This window comes from Anguilla rostrata, chromosome 8, assembly GCF_018555375.3.
Source record: "Anguilla rostrata isolate EN2019 chromosome 8, ASM1855537v3, whole genome shotgun sequence".
Taxonomy (NCBI): Eukaryota; Metazoa; Chordata; class Actinopteri; order Anguilliformes; family Anguillidae; genus Anguilla; species Anguilla rostrata.
The window spans coordinates 56,670,709-56,689,591 of record NC_057940.1 but is presented as its reverse complement, the minus strand read 5'-3'; the positions used below and the strand labels follow the sequence as shown (position 1 = coordinate 56,689,591).

The 18,883-nt window shown below is 47.9% G+C and overlaps 2 protein-coding genes, 1 long non-coding RNA gene and 2 other non-coding genes across 5 annotated transcripts; 4 read left to right on the top strand and 1 right to left on the bottom strand.

The window, feature by feature from the left end:
* Nucleotides 1–339: 339 nt before the first annotated feature.
* Nucleotides 340–412, bottom strand: trnak-cuu (transfer RNA lysine (anticodon CUU)). Its single transcript has one exon. It is a non-coding gene; the product is annotated as a tRNA-Lys (tRNA).
* Nucleotides 413–681: 269 nt separating this feature from the next.
* On the top strand, nucleotides 682–3,530 carry nrm (nurim). The gene is made up of 4 exons (XM_064349208.1): nucleotides 682–869; nucleotides 1,804–1,997; nucleotides 2,235–2,411; nucleotides 2,614–3,530. The coding sequence occupies exons 1-4, from the start codon at nucleotides 719–721 to the stop codon at nucleotides 2,914–2,916; spliced, it is 825 nt and encodes a 274-aa protein (XP_064205278.1). The 5' UTR covers nucleotides 682–718; the 3' UTR covers nucleotides 2,917–3,530.
* On the top strand, nucleotides 1,653–1,725 carry trnak-cuu (transfer RNA lysine (anticodon CUU)). The gene has a single exon. It is a non-coding gene; the product is annotated as a tRNA-Lys (tRNA).
* Nucleotides 3,531–5,380: 1,850 nt separating the features above from the next.
* On the top strand, nucleotides 5,381–7,990 carry LOC135262245 (uncharacterized). The gene is made up of 3 exons (XR_010332156.1): nucleotides 5,381–6,064; nucleotides 6,611–6,740; nucleotides 7,615–7,990. It is a non-coding gene; the product is annotated as an uncharacterized LOC135262245 (long non-coding RNA).
* A 731-nt stretch (nucleotides 7,991–8,721) lies between these two features.
* On the top strand, nucleotides 8,722–18,671 carry LOC135260436 (phostensin-like). The gene is made up of 4 exons (XM_064345649.1): nucleotides 8,722–8,781; nucleotides 9,376–11,559; nucleotides 16,635–16,860; nucleotides 17,074–18,671. The coding sequence occupies exons 1-4, from the start codon at nucleotides 8,722–8,724 to the stop codon at nucleotides 17,091–17,093; spliced, it is 2,490 nt and encodes an 829-aa protein (XP_064201719.1). The 3' UTR covers nucleotides 17,094–18,671.
* Nucleotides 18,672–18,883: the final 212 nt, after the last annotated feature.

The following is an 18,883-nucleotide window of genomic DNA, read 5'->3' as shown; positions in this document are numbered from 1 at the left end:
TCCCATTATGTGCCATATAAATCTGGGGAACATAGGACCCTGGGAACATAGGAATGCCCCCTTGCCTACTAGTATACTATATTAATATTATGTAATATTATATTATTGCCAAATAAAATGTTATAAATGTAATAATAATAATGCATAAGGCATTTATAGGGACATGGATGAAATCCTTCCGTCTGTTGTGTTGTTATAATAGGGTATTACCAGCGTTGAGCTGGAATAAGTGACCCTTCTGAACCAAATCACAGTAGACCTTCTGGCATTTCTTTTGCCTTCCTCTTTGCAGTTATCTTGGCATTCTGTTGAAGAGAAGAACCAAAAGGGAAGCTTTTGCGCCCAACGTGGGGCTCGAACCCACGACCCTGAGATTAAGAGTCTCATGCTCTACCGACTGAGCTAGCCGGGCACAGCACGTCTCTATGTCGATAAATAAACCCAATTAACAGTATTAACCTTATATGACAAATATATGTTTTTGAAATATATATATATGTATTTATATTACTATACAGGTTTTTATATTTCTATAAAGCTGTTAAACATTATATTTATTCAATTGTCCTTTCTGTCGGTATTTACGATGCGCTGACTCATGGACAAACAGTACATGGGTTTTCAGAAAAGAAATGTAGCAGGGTAACAGCGACACCCTGTGGCACCATCCGTCTATACACCCATCGCTCGAGCCGGAAACATATTTTTATTGCGTGAAATGGCGTCTGTTACGGGTCGCAACTTGGCAATCTGCATCGTTGCCCTCATCAACTTCGTGTTCGTTTTCGGAACTGGGGCCGAATTTGTCCGCTTCATCTCCTTCAGAGCAATTTACCACAACATCACGGGAGGGCCACCGCTATGTCGGGGTATGTTTACTCGTGTTGACGTGCAGTGACAAGTTGGCAGGCGGCGATCCGGCGAGTGAGGAATTCAATTTAACGTCAGTGCTTGTTGGCTACATGAGCAAACCTGGTTAAGATGTAACGTTACCGTAGAGACCTAGCTATAACTTGTATCATTACGTACCCGTCCTATTCGTGGCCGCGACCATTGCTGGTTGTACAAAAATAAATAGCAAAGTTAAGTTATTTGGACAAGATTATCTGGCCGAGAAACGTTAGTCTACTTAAGCCTAAGAAGCTATTAATATTCGAATTTAAAAAAACAAACACCGGCAGCTAGCGAGTGGTATACGAACCGTTTTCTGTTCATATTGCGATAACTTTATCTTGTTATCTTGCCAGCTGGCTTATCCTCGAATGACCCGGCAATTCATTTTTGTCCCATTAGGGAACACGAGTCTCTGGTCTTAATTTCAAGAACCATATATTCTAGTCTTCTGAAACCTACAATGCACAGGACATTCAATGAAATTAAATGAATGATATTTTTAAAAATATATATATTTACTGCAACGTGTTTTTGTCATCCATTATGTAAGAAAATGAAATACTTAAACTTTTCTTTTGCTGGGTCTCAGGACGACATAACTAGGGTCGTTGTCAAGCCAACGTTAACCAGATTTATCGGATAGTTTACTGTCCAAGAGCTTAAATTGTTGCGACATGAGTCATGCCGCCGAACGTAATCACATTCAAACTTGGCGCGTGTAGCTTCCTAACGATCAATGTCTCGCTCTAACTAGCATCGCCCGGCTAGCTCAGTCGGTAGAGCATGAGACTCTTAATCTCAGGGTCGTGGGTTCGAGCCCCACGTTGGGCGAAAGTTTTTTCCTTTTCCTTTCTCCCTGCCTGAACACAACGGGATGTTTTAAAAGCTAAGCTTTCCTGTTCACTGCAGATTCGGTGTCGTGGTCCGAGGCCCTGCGTGACAGCTCGGTGCTGCGTGCAGCGGGGTTGGACCTGGCGCTGCTGGCTCTGTTTGCATGCCAGCACAGCCTCCTCGCCTGGGACCCTGTCAAGCGGGCGTGCCAGTCTGTCCTCGGGGTCCTGAACCGGGCTTTCTACTGCTCATCCACGGCCCTGGCGCTCCAGGTAACCTGCGTCGGCTCATCCTGCTTACCTGGCCAACTCTTATAATAGTAATCGCCATTATCGGCAATTACCATCACCATTTTACAAGGCTTTGTTTTTTTCTATAAATGTGAAGCACCCCCCCCCCCCGCCCCCCACCCCAAAAAAAAGAGAAGCGTGTTTGTGTAGCTGCAGGAATATCGTGTAAAACGAGGCATGCAGTCCCACTTGTTTGACTGGTCCCTGGGCTGGTCCCAGGTTCTCATGCGTTGCTGGCAGCCGGTGACCAGCGCCCCCTGCCTGTGGACCGTGAGCAGCGCGCCCTGGAACACCTGGTTCCCCCTGCTGTGCTTCACGCTGCACTTCCTGTGCTGGGCCATCATCTGCAGCATCCTGCTCATTTTCGACTATCCGGAGCTGCTGGGCATCAAACAGGTACAGCACAGCTTCATCAACGGGCAAACCCTTAAAGACTAGTTTAAACATGACATATTTTTCCCCTCAAAGTTTAATAACTAAGCAAGCACACTCCAGAAGAGTGAGTCATATTCCATCTCAAATGACATTTCCCTCTCTCTCTCTCTCTCTCTCTCTCTCCCTCCCTCCCTCTCTTTTTCTCGTTGTCCTCCCCCCTCAGGTGTATTACGAGTGTCTGGGTTTGGGGGACCCCCTGTCGCTGAAGTCACCCCGAGCCCAGCGGCTGTTTGCTCACCTGCGCCACCCGGTGTGCCTGGAGCTGTGCGTGGTCCTGTGGCTCCTCCCCACGCTGCCCCTGGACCGCCTGCTCCTGGCCGGGGGTCTGACGGCCTACCTGGCCCTGGCGCACTCCCTGGACAAGCAGGACTGCCAGTACCTCAGCATCCAGCTGTCCAGCAAGCTGCAGCTCTTCAGCTCGCTACCAGAGGGCAGCACCGAGGTCAACGGTAACAAGCAAGACTGAAGAACAAAAAGCGCTTCCTATGCCACGCCCCAGAATGGACTTCCTTGCTTCCTGCTTTCCATAAAGAACACACTTTAAGACTTATTGCAGCTATAAAGTTATTTACTTTTTCAAATGTTTTTTTTTTTTGCCTTATTATGGCTTCCACTCCATATTACGAGAAATGAGAAGAGATTGTAAATTTGCACTGGTGTACCGTCTGCATGCACACTGACGGGGGGGGGGCTTGGAAGGGAGGAACGTGTGGTTTAGAACCTGACATTTAGGCCCTGTTCACATTTGGATTGGGTAATGGACCAATCAGGGGCCGGGAGTCTTGCCTGTTTGATGCAAATAACAACCCATGCCCCCTCTGTCATGCCAGATGAATGATTCCAGCCACAGTGATATTATTGTTCATATGGTTCATTTTAATTATGACCCCAGTTAGCGACTGTTTTGAGGCCTGCCAAATGCGAGGCCGGTGAGAAATGTGGGCCATTTCTAAGATCTTACTCTTTTTTTAGGCTCCTGGTATCTACACTGCTGGGGCATAGTAACTCTTGGCCAACAATAACTAAATGTATTTTACCACCAGTGTTTTGCAACTTAAAGTATTTCATATATTTATTTAAGGCATTTATGCTTTATCAAGCGATCTTACAACTTACTTGTTACCATTAACAGGGATTACTGAGCAATTGATTCATTATCTTGTCAGATGAAAGTGTCCTTGTCGACCTGCAATCTTTGGTTATTCTTGAAAGTTTGTTCGTGATTGTGTTTTAAGGTTTTGTTTTAAAGTAATCTTGAACTTGATTAGCCAGCATCGTGGCAGCATTGCTCTTACCTTTTTTGTGTCAGAAAATCCTTTGCCTCCATATTGTGCGATTATGAAGTTGTGCTAATTTCTTTCGTTTGTGGTTCAGGTTAAGCAATCGAGCAGAAAGGTTAGCAGACCAAATCTGTCTTATCATTGCCTCTGCACTTTTATTGGATGTGCGCACTAGCTTTACCAGTGCGATTTGAAATTGTGCTGTTTATAAATATTTTTGGTTAAACATCAGAGTCTGTTAAGAAAAAACTTTTCATCTAGCCCTTTCAGGGCGAAGCGGCGCCATGACTAAGATACACGGGCTTGTAAATCTGTTTATACTGTGTTTTTTTGAAACCTTTGTATGTTCTTTAAAAAAAGTCTTCTATTTAAACTTAAAAAGCTTGGTGTTGAAACAGCGAGATTAAAAGCAGCTGCACCTCATTTACACAGGAGCGGGGTGCTAGCGCTTGACTGTGCAGTTTCTACACAGGAGCGGGGTGCGAGCGCTTGACTGTGCAGTTTCAGGTGTTAGTGTGTTGCATGTCCTGGGCTGTTACGAAGACTGTTTAATTGGTAGCGACACTGAAATATAGTTTGTTTGAACTCCCACATAGCATATGTATTTTTATTGTAAGAAAATATGCTTTTTCTAAATACACAAGCGAGCTTAATATCTCTGTTTGTTTGTCTTGTTTTTCAAGTAATATTTAATCATACACTGAAATAGCTGCACAATGCTTGCTAAAAATAAAATAAGAGAAAATCACAAAAATAAAAAAGTGTAAATGAGAAAATTGCCTAGATTAACACTAAATCAAATATTTTCAAATGGCTATAAAACATTACAGGAATATAATACTAGAATATAGGCCGCAAATTTGATTATGAAGCACGTAGGCTAAAGCCACAATAGGCTACCTACGATTACTGATGTGATTACTACTATGATTCATGCTATTCTGACCTACTTCCATTTAGCTTGTGACTTTTCATTATCATATACAGACGGGTGACTCAGGAGAAACCAACATAAAGTGCCTTAGTAAGATGTTGGGCCACCACAACAGCTTCAATGCGAATTAGCATAGATTCTACAAGTCTCTGGAACTCTATTGGAGGGATGGAACACATTCTTCCAAAAGATATTCCCTCATTTGGTGTTTTGATGATGGTGGTGGAGAGCGCTGTCTAACATGTCCGTCCAGAATCTCCCATAGGTGTTCAATTGGGTTGAGATCTGGTGACTGCGAAGGCCATATTCGACAGACTGTTCTTGCTGACAGTCTGTTCACATCCTGCACTGACAATCTCACTCATCTGAGGAAGATTTGCTCTTCTGTTTTTCCTTACATATCGCACTAATGGATGAGCATCACTGTCATCTGTGACTGAAGCCCCCTGCTATCCATGTCCCAACAGTGAACCCTTTTATAAAAAAAAGTCCCTTAGATCTTTTTCTCTTGCAATCTCAAAATCAAGGTCACCTGGGCCTGCTCAGAATGTTTATACATGGCGCAGAGCATGATGGGATGCTAATAGCTTAATTGTATCATGTAGTACTCCTGTAGCATCTGCATTCGTCATGTTTCTCCACTCATTTATTCAGGGTTTTCCTTCAATTTGTCACCAGTTTGTACATACTAGCCCCACTGAAAACCAAAACACACTCTTCAAACAGATTTTTGAGGCATTCATTCAATTTAGGCAGCAAAGTTAGTAGCCTACTTCTCTTAAAGAATTTCTCTAAACCGCCATAATTCCTGAGCTGACCTCGGGAAATTCGCATCTACACCAGCGAGCGGCGCTTACAGGAGGACCGCACGCCCCCATATCTCCTCTACTCTCCCATCCTAGTAAAGAAATGAGAAAAAGAAAGAGGGAGGAGAGGGAAGACGGCTGGGACGGGTGCCTCATTTAAATGTCTTTTCTTAGTTCCTGGGAGTTAGCAATATGGTGTGTGGCGCTAACTCCCTGAGGTAGTCTAATGTTATTATCGGATTAGCGGGAAAAGCACCGAAGCTGGACAATATTTACTACAGATGGAGATGTTTTCAGTTTACCCCGACGGAAACTGTTTGCGCAGACTTAATTGATAAGCCACACTGCATTGGCATTTTAAGAAAAATTTTACCGGTTTGACCCCGCCGATTACACAAACATCCCCCGGGGAATCGGCTTATGCAGGCCCTTGTCAAAGCGAAGGGACGTTTTCCAGCTTGATCGGAGTCGCCAGACCCACACGGACGGGCTAAACGCGACTATTTCTTGATCCGGAAAAGATGCAATTCTCCTGGGCGACCTAAACAAAGGTTCAAGTTACAGCTTCAAAGCGGAAAAAGTCCACATACTTCGGTAAGTGTTGGAAAACGGATGCATGTGAATAATCAATGCTGTTGGCACTACAGAGCAACCCGCTGTCACATCGCCGTCTGGTTGTCACAGTGGACAAATGTCAAAGATTCTTGGGACAAGTTAAACTGCCAAACGTGTGCGAGTGGTATGATCAGGCGTGCCAGATTCTTTTCATGTAGCCCGTGGCTTTTTCTCTAAGTGACATACAGGCATTTGACGCTGTTTTTGGTTCGCAGGAATGTCAGTATTCATGTGTAAGCGGATAAGCGGTGCTGGCAGTGGTCTGGATAGCCTCTTGTCTGCTGCAAAACTAGAACAACTTTGCTGTGTAGAAAATGTAACAGAGGAGGAAAAAAAAATCAATGAGGGACTCTTCCTCCCGCTTGGCTTTTTCCCGTCTGTCAGAGAACAAGTTCCGATCAGCGGCGTCGGCTCATTTTCTAGCCTGTGCATTTGTTGGGCGCGAGCTACCCCGTTATATATGCATTTTCATGCTGGCAAACAGTTGCCTCTTTAAAAAGTAGGCCATTTGTTTTGTGTTTCGAGGGTGGAAGAACATTTGGGAGTGTGTGACCTGGCTTACGGCAACAAATCAAAACATTGGTGTTTTGGAAATCTGAGCCCACTGTGGGGACCGAGGGAAAGTAACTGTCTTCTGCAAAGGACGGGAGGAAAGGTAGGACACGGCGGTAACATGCCATGTAGTACGGCGCTTTTGCGTGTTGTTCATTTAAAATCCTAGGTTTTCGCTATAGAAACTTACCATGCACTAATCCCGTCTGAAACAGGAAAGGGTCGACGAGGTTCGAGAGCGCAAACTCGAAAGCGTTTTTTTTTTGGTCAGTGATTCACATTTTCCCCTTTTAAGCACATGCGTAATTCCTGTATTAAGTGTAGATGTGGATAGTCACTTCGTTTTTTTCCTCAGCTGAAGGTGGGTAGTATTCGACAGCTAAGTCTGTATTATGACCGGCTTTGCAACTGAAGTTATAGCCTACAGTTTAAGATAAAATCCACTCCACATTTATTTCGTATTTACAACACGCTGCATCTCCGTCCACACTTAAAGGGGAAGTACAGTAGAGAAGAGCTCTAAAAGTAACGGTCTGATTTGCGCCGTTCCGAAAGTGATGTCATAAAAGCGGGAATCGTCCTGAGTCACTCGTAGGATCAAACGCAGACTGTCATCAGCACTGCTGAGTCCACGCAATTATTCGCCACAGAAAGGTGTCCCAGGGAGCGTGGCTGCCATTGCGGTTCCAAAGCAGGCACACACTTTTATGAAATGCACCGCAATTTACTCCGCAAGATGGGTGATGACATCAGTCACTGCCATGCCTAGTTCAGCCGAATCAGCCTGTGCCAGGGCCCTTCTCCTGATTAAAGGCACAGGTTCAGTCTAGCGTGCGCATTGTCCTTCACTGTGATCGTCAAATTCACGAACGATTCTTTTTGTTGATTCTTGCACAGCACGTGCTCCTTATTTACATGCGCGCCAAGCTGAACAATTTTTTAAAAAAAACCCCACTGCCTTTTCTCTGCTTTCACAGGAAGCTGCGCTCCCCACAGAAGAGAAGTACACGCACACACTCTCTCACACATACACTGACACATACACATTCACACACACTCTCTCACACACACACTGACACATACACACTCACACACTGACACACAAACTCTCACACACTCACACACACTCTCACACACTCACACATACACACTCACACACACTCTCTCCTACACACACTCACTGACACACACACTCTCTCACACACTCACACATACACATTCACACACACTCTCTCACACTGACACACACACTCTCTCACACTCACACGCGCGCACACACTCTCACATACTGACACACACACTCTCTCACACACACACGCGTGCACACACACTCACCTTCCTGAGCTGTCATGTCTGTCTCCTCCTTACCGGAATGGAAGCAACTCCTGCTGGAGAGGAAGAGGAAGGAGGAGGAGGAGAAAGAGAGGAGGGAACGTGAGGAAGAGGCCAGGCTGGCCAGCATGCCCGCCTGGAAGCGAGGGATCATCCAGCGGAGGAGAGCCAAGCAGGAAGGAGGAGAGAGGGAGAGAGAGCGAGGGAGGGAGGAGGGAACAGTAGAGGGCGAACCGCTGCCGCAGCGGGTCGCCACGATGATGGAGAGTCGGGTCTCCGTGGAGACGATCCGCCCGGTGCGCCAGAACCCGTTCATTCGCTCCCAGAGCGGCTGGAGGAGGGGCGGGCAGGAGGTGGGCGGGGCTACGGGAGAGGAGGCGGGCCCAGAGCGAGCAAAGGTAGGGCGGAGCCAGGGTGGGGAGGCGGGGCTAGAGAGGGAAGGCGGAGAAGTGAGGGAAATGAGTGGCGTGCCAGAGAAAGAGAGGTGGGGGGTCAGAGAGAGGGACAGGGGCAACGGGAGGGAGGCCGGCACCCCACAGGGGCAGAGAGAGGAGTGGGCGGAGCCAGAGGGGGGCGGGGGTCGTGCGTACCCCCTCTTCCCCCGGCCCCTGGGTCCCTCCCTCCGAACCATACAGGCCGAGAACATCATCATCATCGAGAAGGATGGGGGCAGGCGGAGACAGAGGGAGGGGGAGAGAGAGGAGGGAGGGGTGGAGGGGGAGGGGGAGGAGGGAGAGAAGCGGGGGGTGAGGATGGATCTGAGGGAGATCCTGGCTGGGGGAGGCAGTGTCACGGAAATCAAAGCATCCGAGGTGCTGATCATTAAACCGGCACCCCTCCCAGAGGACAGGACGACCTGCAGGGAGAGAGAGAGGGAGAGAGAGGGAGGGGGAGAGAGGGGCGTGAAAGAGAGACAGAGGGAGAGAGAGGGAGGGGAAGAGAGGGGCGTGAAAGAGAGAGAAAGGGAGGTAGAGGGAGGGGGAGAGAGGGGCCTGAGAGAGAGGGAGGGAGAGGGAGAGAGAGGTGTGAAAGAAAGAGAGAGGGACAGGGAGGGAGAGGGAAGGGGAGAGAGGGGCCTGAGAGAGAGGGAGAGCGAAGGATTGGGAGGGGAAGAGAGGGATGGCCCCATCTGGAGAGAGAAAGAGAGGAGAGAGAAAAAAGAGTGGGGGAGAGCAAAAGAGGTGAAGCCGGGCATTCAGAGACAGAGAGACTCGGAGAGAGAGAAAGAGAGGGAGAAATGGCCGGAGGGAGACTCAGAGAAAGAGAGGGAGAGAGAGAAAGGGAGGGAGGGAGACACAGAGAGAGAGAGGGAGGGAGACAGGGAGGGCCCAGTCGTCAGAGAGAGGGGCTGGGCAGAGACCGGCGTGGGGCTGGTCAGCCAGCTGCGGAGTAAATTTGGGGAGCAGCCGAAACCCCCGTCCCGCTCCAAAAGCTCCGACTGCTTCGTCCCGCCTCCCAGGAGGGAGGGGCGTGGCCCGGGGGTGGGGGGTGTGGACGGGGCGGAGGGGAAGGCGGTCGCCTGCAGGGGTGTCCCGAAACGCTCCTTCAGCTTCTCGGACCGGGCGATCTGCGCCAGGGAGAACGGAGGGCAAGGGGAGTGGGCGGGGCCAAAACAGCAGGGTCGCCGCGGCGACGGCCCAGGGACGAGCAGGGGTGGGGACTGCCCCAATGATGAGAGGGAGGGGGCGGAGCACCATGAGGGGGAGGGGCCAGAAGGGGCCGCAGGGGCGGAGCCTAAAAAAGAGGTAAAGGGAGTTGGGGGGAGAGAGGTAGAGGAAGGGAGTGGAGGAGGAGGAGGAGGAGGAGGAGAAACAGGGGGAGAGAAGGAGGAGGGCTTCACCCTGGCCTCCCTCAGAAACGTGGAGGGTGTCGGGTTCGCCCGGAGGCTCCTGGTGCGGCAGGAAGCGAGGGAGAGGGAGAGGATGCTGGGAAAGGGCAGGGAGGACTGGAGGACTGAGGGAGAGGAGGAAGCAGCTCCAGGAAGGAGGGGGGACGGAGGAGAGGAGAAGACGCCCTTTTGCCCAAACGCCATGGACAGCCCCCCCATCGTTCCCATCACCCCCATCGCCCTGGCAGAGCACCCGACCCACAGGCCCAGAGACCCCCCCGCGGGGGGCACGGAAGAGAGGGAGAGAGGGAGCGAGGCCGGGTGTGTGCCCAGGGCAGAGGTCCACATACCCAGGGTGCACTTCTACGGGGAGGAGACCACACTGGGGGCGGGGCCGGGGGCAGGCTCATTACTCCCGAGTGAGGGAGGAGGGGAGGGAGGGAAAGAGGTGGAGCGGACGGAGGGCTGGAGGGCAGGGCGACCTTTGACCCGCATCGAGTCACTGCGCGAAAAGATCAGGCAGAGAGAGAGGGAGCGGGAAAGAGAGAAAAAGAGGGAAGGGGGAGAAGTGGAAAAGAGCGGGACAGGAGAGGGAGAAGCAGAAAAAGAGGAAAGGGAGGGAGAGAGGAGGCTGCAGGCTGGAGAGGGAGAAGGAGAAGTGGAGGAAGGGGGGATGGTGGAGGAGGAACGGGTAGAGCCGCTCCGCCACGTCACGCAGGAACAGGAAGTGGCCGTGCCGAAACCCGGGCCCCGACTTCCTGCCTCAGTAGAGAGAGCAGCGTTCTCGAGCGAAGCAGCAGCAGCAGCAGCAGCGGGAGAGAGAAGCTCCGCACCACCGCCGTCTCCGGGAGTCCAGGGACCGGCAGGAGAACAGGTACAGGGGGCAGCGGCTGACGGGAGCCCCCAGGACTCTGCGGAAGAAACGGAGAGAGAAAGTGAGGGCGACGGAGGAGAGAGGGACCGCCAGCCGCGCTACCTGCCTCCCTCTCTCTCCCCCTCCCCCGCGCGCTCTCTCTCTCCGCCCTCGCTCGTCCACATGAGCCGCATCTACAGCTTCGCCGCGGCCGGCTGCCGGGGCGCCGCTTCCTACGGCGGCCGGAGGGCGGAGCCTGTGGGACGGGGGGCGGAGCCAGAAGAGGAAGGGGTGGGGCCAGGAGCCGCAGGGCAGGGGGCGGTGCAGGCGGGGTCTGGGGGGGGCGTGGCCGCCGTGCAGAAACAGGTGGAGCTGCTGCACCTGAGGGAGCAGGAGGGGGGGAGAGCCCCACTCCATCCCGGCCGAAAGGGCAGAGGAGAGGCGCAGCCCGCACCCCACGCGCACAGGACGTCCCAGAACCCCCCGCAGACGCAGCTGCACAGCCGGGGGACGCAGCCCAGGCAGCCCGCCCCACTCAGCCAGCCTCAACCCCCCCGGTCTTTCACCGTCACCCCCCGGCCCGAGCCCCCTTCACCCAAAAACCCCCCGCAGGCCGCCCCCACCGGCCCCTCGCCCCCCCTCTTTTCCCTCAGGACCTCTGGGGGCACCCAGGGCAAAAGGGGCAACACCATCACTATCACCCCCCGCAAGACCCCCGCTGGCCCGGGGGCAGTCAGGACGGGGCCCGCCCCCAGCCCCGCCCCCGCCCCCACGCCCAACGGGACGGCCGCAGCACCCGGGGACGGGGGCAGGAAGAGGTACCCCACGGCAGAGGAGATCCAGGTGATCGGGGGGTACGAGCGACTGGACAGGTCCTGCCTGGTGAAGCAGAGCCGGAGGCACAAGGGGGTGAGTGCAGAACCCGCGTTATTACACCAATAATAACTTATAATAGCTTAAGTTACATTTATAAATGTCATATAGTAATAAATAATGTAATAAATAAATATAGCAATATACTAATATATTAATACAGCAATACACACAATGCATGTAGAAATACACTAATACATTAATACAGCAATACACACAATGCATATAGAAATACACTAATACATTAATACAGCAATACACACAATACATATAGAAATACACTAATACATTAATACAGCAATTCACTAATACAACAGTCCCGGACATTCGCATTGTTAAATATCCTAGATCAGCAGAAATACAACATAGGTAACCAGGATTGTTATAAATACAGTTTGTGAAAAGTAAATATTACTTTAAAAATAAGAAGTAAATACATGTATCACTCACTGTTTTTCTTAACAATATATGATGTTCCTAAATAATAAAAAATATTTGAATACTGTTACTAAAAAATAACTTTTTAAAAACTATATGAACACATTTTGGAAATAAACAATATGAATATATAAACATGCATTCTAGAAAGTAACATTTTACAACAATATGGATACAAGTTACTCAATTGTTCTGAAGAAGCTGAAATGAATGAAGCAAATATTTAGCATAGAGATGCTTTATTCTAATCATAAAATCAGAGGTTTAATCTGGGAAACATTTCTGGTGCACCTCAGACGACATGCAGTCAAAGCACTCACTAAGAATCTGGGAGCCACTGACTGCACAGTGTTTGCATTTTTAAAAATATATTTTTAAATGTATACTCATGAATATGTATGTATTTCCAAAATAATATTTGTTTTGCCAGATTTGATTTAAATATTTTCAAATAATATACATATATGCATTTTTTGTGGGAGCAAGAAATGATTTATTCATTTATTTATTTTAGCTTTGCTCATATTAAAACCTTTGAATAACGGCCGTAGGAGTAGCACGAGACTTAGAAAATGGCTGAAGTTGCAGAATACTTCAGTTCTGTCTCAGTGCTACATTGCTACTGTAGTGAAGCGCAGTACAGCATAATTCACCTCGTGCAGTCCCAGTATTCTGCCATTTAGAAACCTGCGTGCACCCAGAAATATGTGTGTTTGTGTGTGAGTGTGTGTGTGTGTGTTACACAACCAAGTAAATTATACAATAATAATAATAATTATATCAGCACACCCTAATGTAAAAAATATATCTTTTCGTAAACCTCCTGAGTTCCTGCTTCCCTGCGCAGAACGGAATTCAAGCAGTGTGGTTCGGCGGTGGAACCATTTTGAAATGTTTTTTTCTGAATTCAGGCCACCACATAAAGTAAACAACAACGTTCTCCATTTCGCTGTTTCTCAAACCTTTTCCCTATTCTGTGCCCATTCACCTTCTCTAAAGCCCATTCACAAGCTCTAACGCAGGGACGTCCAGTCTCATCCGAAAAGGGCAGGCGTGGGTGCAGGTTTCTGTTTTTGCCCAGCACTAAGACACCTGATTCTACTGATCAAGGTCTTGATTGAACCCCATGATTAGTTAATCGCTGATAGTGTAAGCCACACTGCCACCTAAGACAATACCTTGATTTCTACTGATCAAGGTCTTGAGGTTGAAACCCCATGGAACTTATGGGTTGAATCCAGTGTCTCATACATTGAGTGATGGCATATGTCACTGGTATTGAATAAAGCCACCATTTGCCAAATTAAACAAATTTTTTTTAGCTAATACTTTGGGTTCAACCAGCTGGCTGTACTTTGACCTAGAGGTCAGATTTTCAGATTGGGTCCATACATTCGTGACTGTGATGTGATAAGCGAAGCTGGTTTGCACAAAGCGTAGCAAAGTTCTAGAACTCTAGGAAAGAGCCCTGGCAAACAGGAAACACACTCGTTACAGCGAGCGTTTATAACCGTGGTAATGCACTGACCAGCTGTCTCATCATTCTGTGCTGTACAGTGTGTGGTTATGTTAGGACCGTTAATGTCTACACTAAGCAAGACGGGGAGATTTCTAAAACCTCAACAAAAAAGGCCCTAGCAAACGCTGCCGACCCCCACCACATCCGCAAAAAGCATTATTCATGCTCCTCCAGCACAAAGCTGACGGCTACACCTACTTCCTCTTTCACACTCGCTCACTTCCTTTGAAAGGAGACAAACAGACAGCGAGAGAGACAGAGAGAGAGAGCACCGTCATGTAAAAATACTTTTGGTTGAATTTATTACTTTAAAGCATACCGTTTTGTAAGGTTTCATGTTTTTGTAAAGATTTGATAATTAAACATCTCATGCCAATAAATGAAAAAAGTTTTTAGAATTTTAGAATTAGAAGGGGGGGGTAACAACATGGGAAAAATTCTGGCACTAGTCATCCATAAACAGCTTTATGTTTGGTGAGCTATAGTGTCATGCACGTTTATGGTGTATAGAGCGCTGTCCATGCAACAGATTATGGTGGTGAGCGATGATAGTCACAGCATTATGGTGTGTGAGCTGTCATGCAGCTTTATGGAAGCTGTCATGCAGCTTATGGTGAGCGTGACACTGTACATACAGCTTTATGGTGTGTGGTGAGCAGCTTATGGTTGAGCGCTGTCATACACTTTATGTGTGAGCGCTGTCATACAGCTTTATGGTGGTGAGCTGAGCGTGCTGTCATACAGCTTTATGGTGATGAGGCTGTCATACAGCTTTATGGTGGTGAGCGCTGTCATGCAGCTTTATGGTGACTGAGCGCTGTCATACAACTTTATGGTGGGTGAGCGCTGTCATACAACTTTATGGTGGGTGAGCGCTGTCATGCAGCTTTATGGTGTGTGAGAGCTGTCATGCAGCTTTATGGTGTGTGAGCGCTGTCATACAACTTTATGGTGGGTGAGCGCTGTCATACAGCTTTATGGTGTGTGAGTGCGGTCATAAGGTTTTATGGTGACTGAGCGCTGTCATACAGATTTATGGTGGGTGAGCGCTGTCATGCAGCTTTATGGGTGTGAGGCTGTCATACAGCTTTATGGTGATGAGCGCTGTCATCAGCTTTATGGTGTGGGCTGTCATCAGCTTTATGAGTGTTGGAGCTGTCATGCAGCTTTATGGTGACATGTCGCATGCAGCTTTATGGTGGGGGCTGTCATACAGCTTTATGGTGACTGAGGCTGTCATGCAGCTTTATGGTGGGTGATGGGCAGCTGTCATGCAGCTTTATGGTGTGGTGAGAGCTGTCATACAGCTTTATGGTGGGTGAGCGCTGTCATGCAGCTTTATGGTGGGTAGACGCTGTCATGCACTTTATGTGGTGAGTGCTGTCCATGCACTTTATGTGGTGGAGCTGTCATCAGGCTTAATTAGGTAGAGCTGTACATGCAGCTTTATGTGGGTGAAGCTGTCATACAGCTTTATGGTGGGTGAGCACTGTCATGCAGCTTTATGGTGGGTGAGAGCTGTCATACAGCTTTATGGTGGGTGAGAGCTGTCATACAGCTTTATGGTGCGGAGCACTGTCATGCAGCTTTATGGTGGGTGAGAGCTGTCATACAGCTTTATGGTGGGTGAGAGCTGTCATACAGCTTTATGGTGTGTGAGAGCTGTCATACAGCTTTATGGTGACTGAGCGCTGTCATACAGCTTTATGGTGGGTGAGAGCTGTCATGCAGCTTTATGGTGACTGTGTGCTGTCATGCACCTTTATGGTGTGTGAGCGCTGTCATGCAGCTTTATGGTGTGTGAGAGCTGTCATGCAGCTTTATGGTGGGTGAGAGCTGTCATGCAGCTTTATGGTGGGTGAGAGCTGTCATACAGCTTTATGGTGGGTGAGCACTGTCATGCAGCTTTATGGTGGGTGAGAGCTGTCATACAGCTTTATGGTGGGTGAGCACTGTCATGCAGCTTTATGGTGGGTGAGAGCTGTCATACAGCTTTATGGTGGGTGAGCACTGTCATGCAGCTTTATGGTGTGTGAGAGCTGTCATACAGCTTTATGGTGACTGAGCGCTGTCATACAGCTTTATGGTGTGTGAGTGCTGTCATACAGCTTTATGGTGTGTGTGCTGTCATGCAGCTTTATTGTGGGTGAGCGCTGTCATGCTCTATGGCTTTATGGCCATCCCACGGGCATCAAACTCACGTCTGTGAGTGTTCACGGGTTTTCCCTGTGGTTTCCTCTCCTCAGGCCGCGAACACAATGTCTGTGGAGTCTTCAGCCAATCAGGGACTTAAATTAAGCACTCAAGAGCAGTGAACACACGCCCCTGGGGCCCTCTGGCACAGGGGAATGAACCCTGAACCTCCCGGTGCTAAGCCCTCATGTTTGAAATTTCTAAATCTGCAGCGACAGTTGTGAGGTGTTCTTGGAGGCTGTGCTGGGGATCTTTAAATGGGAGTGATTAGCTGTTTTTTTATTCTCAGTGAACAAACCATTGTGGAAATCGAGTATATTTGAGATTATATTTTTTTAAAACATTGTGTATCAGTAAGTACACAAATCATGACTGCTTTCAGGTATTGAAATATATCACAGCGCTGAGGAATATCCTTCTCATTATATTTCCCATTCAGGTATAGAATATTGCAGTACTTCCCATTCTGATTCTAAGGCCCCAACCTGTCCTTTTTTAGTTTAGTTGACTGCGGAACTGTATTTGGAGAATCAACCTCCTTTGATATTCTCAATCTTTTTCTGTCTCTCTCTTTAACTTGCTCGGCCCCCTGCTGTGTTCACCTCAGTTAATCACTTCAGCCAGAGGATTAGCCTTCTGTGCCTTCACTCAATTTACCCATCCTCTCTGTATCCCTCTCTCTCTATACCTCTATTTTTCCCTCTCTCTTTGTCTCTCAGTGCAGTGTTAATGTATTGTAGTGTACAGGCAGTCAGTGTGTATATACTGTATTAACCCTCTCTCAGTGCAGTGTTAATGTATTGTAGTGTACAGGCAGTCAGTGTGTATGTACTGTATTAACCTTCTCTCTCAGTGCAGTGTTAATGGACTGTAGTGTGCATTCAGCGTGTATGTACTGTATGTGCAGACCTATGTATGTGTGAACACTGTGTGCACCGCCCCTCTCTATCGCCCCCCGCAGGTGAAGGTGTGCTTTGACGAGACGCAGCTGGAGCGGTTTTGTGAGTACCCGTCAGAGAGCTCTATGATGGCCTGCTTCCCCTGCCCCGCCCAACCGAACCCGGAGAGGGAGAACCGGGCCAGAGAGGGGGAGGATGACGAGGAAGACGAGGAGGAAGAGGGAGGCGTGTTCACATCCGGGAGCGTCAGGATAACAGGGCCAGAAGCGAGCCGAATGCTGAGAGTGGGTGAGTGCGTCACATGACCCCCTAATTCTGCCATATTGCCCCGTAATTCGTAATTCATGTCTGAATATCCGACCAGGCAGCAAGTGTCCTGCAGTGTGTGGTTCCACAGTAAAGCGCAAAAATGGCTGCTGCAAGCTAAAGCTGGAAATGTGATTTTGTGATTTGTGCCGTTACTGTTTCTAAGCCCCTATGTCTGTTTTTTTATCTCCACAGATGAATCATGCCGTCGATGAGAGGGCAATCACCTTGCAAATTTCCTCAGAAGAAATTAACTTCTCCTAAAAATATGGGTCTTTCGTCTAAATCTCATATGTATTGGCTATACAGCGTCTGTGGGTGAAGCTCACAGGCACTTTCAGTTGCTTTCTGATTTCAACCAATTACAGTGTTTATATCATAATATGCAGGATATTTACCTCGAAAATATCATAAAATAACCATGCTCAGTCATATCTGTGATGCACTGCCAGTTTCTGTCTTTACACACTTTTGCCAAATTTGCGCACCTTTAACAGTATTTGTTATTCCATAATGTGTTTGGGATGTTTCTTTGGTGTGGCACTCTTTTCTGTGTGTGGAGGGGTGGGCGTGGCTACAGAGCCTGTGGGACCAGCGGATTGTTTGTTGCTAGCTAGCTAGCAGCTCCATAGGCCCAGATACAGCGAAGCACAAAGACAAGCCGAAAGAACTACGGTTAACTTTGGAATCGCTTTTCCTCGGTGGCGTCAGCTGAAGTTCACCACGGAGATGAAAAGTGATGCGGAGTTGGCTTGTTTTCTGTTGAACCTGTTAGTAACTAGCTACCCATCTGGGGTCGCTAGACATCTGTTTTTTGATCCACATGTCTGGTTTTCAAATTATTTGGACACGTCCGGTATAAGTGCAAAAACAGTGTCTCTGCAATCAGTACCTGCGCCCATCTGTTTCCGGGTCAAATGTCATTTGGACACATTGACTCCCTCCTGTGTACACTATGTGTACTTCGGAACATGGTTTTACGAATGCATACATGCAGGTTACTGGTACATTAGATAACTTAGTAGCCTGTATGTAGCTTTATTAGCTATAAAGGTAGCTAACAATGCTCTGTAGCTAGATAGCTAGCAAGCTGCTAACCTGCGAGATGATAAAGCCACGTTAAATTTGGTTCCATTTATATCACTCTATTGTAGCTATTTGCACTTAGCTGTAACTAAACACGTTTCCTTGCTGAATAGCTTGATAGCTAGCCAAGTAGTTATTGAAATGATAGGCTATTGATAATGTCCAGAAAGGGGTCGATACGTCCATCCAATTGACACCAGAGGCAGAAACAGACGGATGCTGATTTTGCAGAGATGCTGTTTTAGCACTTACACCGGTTTATCATCCGAATAACTGATGGGAGAAATTTACCAGTAATTTCTAATGAATTTGTGTGTCAGCGACATGGTTGGGTACTCTGGGGTGAGTGGGCGGGGTTGAAGACAGAAGAGGAGATTTCTTTGATTGTACACACAGGACCACAGCAAGGCTAAAAATCCTGCATAGTATGCCTTTAATACAGTTTGCTGATTGGCTCATGTGTCAGAAATGGTAGCTCTTGAAAGCTCACTCACTTTCCAGGTTTGGTAAAAAACTCATAAATATCATAAAATTTAAATCTGAGCTTCTGTCAGACAATGGCTTCAGAGTCACAGTGGCTTTTAAAAGAGGTTATTGATTTATTATCTGTTTAAATGTGGTCATGTTTATTTCCCCTGCTAGACCATTCACACTTTTTTATCAGTTCATTAAAATTCATTTTCATTTCAATTAATTTTTTAAATAAACAGTGCTAACCACAGAATTTTTTTAAATGAACTATGGTAATGTCATGATTATTTTAAATAGACAAAATTGTGTAGAGTTAAAAACATGTTGTATACTTCCACATTATCACTATAATTGTAAATAATTTTAGCTCGTGGTAGAGACAGCAAAGTGTTGTGTAGTTATATTGTTCACTGCACCTTGAGTCTGTTCTCTGCGCTCTGAGTCTGCT

Bases quoted from the DNA above. Each gene is read 5' to 3' on its own strand.
- nrm (XM_064349208.1), top strand. From the start codon at position 719: ATGGCGTCTGTTACGGGTCGCAACTTGGCAATCTGCATCGTTGCCCTC. The intron at 1,998-2,234 runs GTAACCTGCGTC...GGCTGGTCCCAG, and splicing joins CCACGGCCCTGGCGCTCCAG to GTTCTCATGCGTTGCTGGCA. The intron at 2,412-2,613 runs GTACAGCACAGC...CTCCCCCCTCAG, and splicing joins AGCTGCTGGGCATCAAACAG to GTGTATTACGAGTGTCTGGG.
- LOC135260436 (XM_064345649.1), top strand. From the start codon at position 8,722: ATGGATCTGAGGGAGATCCTGGCTGGGGGAGGCAGTGTCACGGAAATC. The intron at 8,782-9,375 runs GTGCTGATCATT...TTTGGGGAGCAG, and splicing joins CGGAAATCAAAGCATCCGAG to CCGAAACCCCCGTCCCGCTC. The intron at 11,560-16,634 runs GTGAGTGCAGAA...CGCCCCCCGCAG, and splicing joins AGAGCCGGAGGCACAAGGGG to GTGAAGGTGTGCTTTGACGA.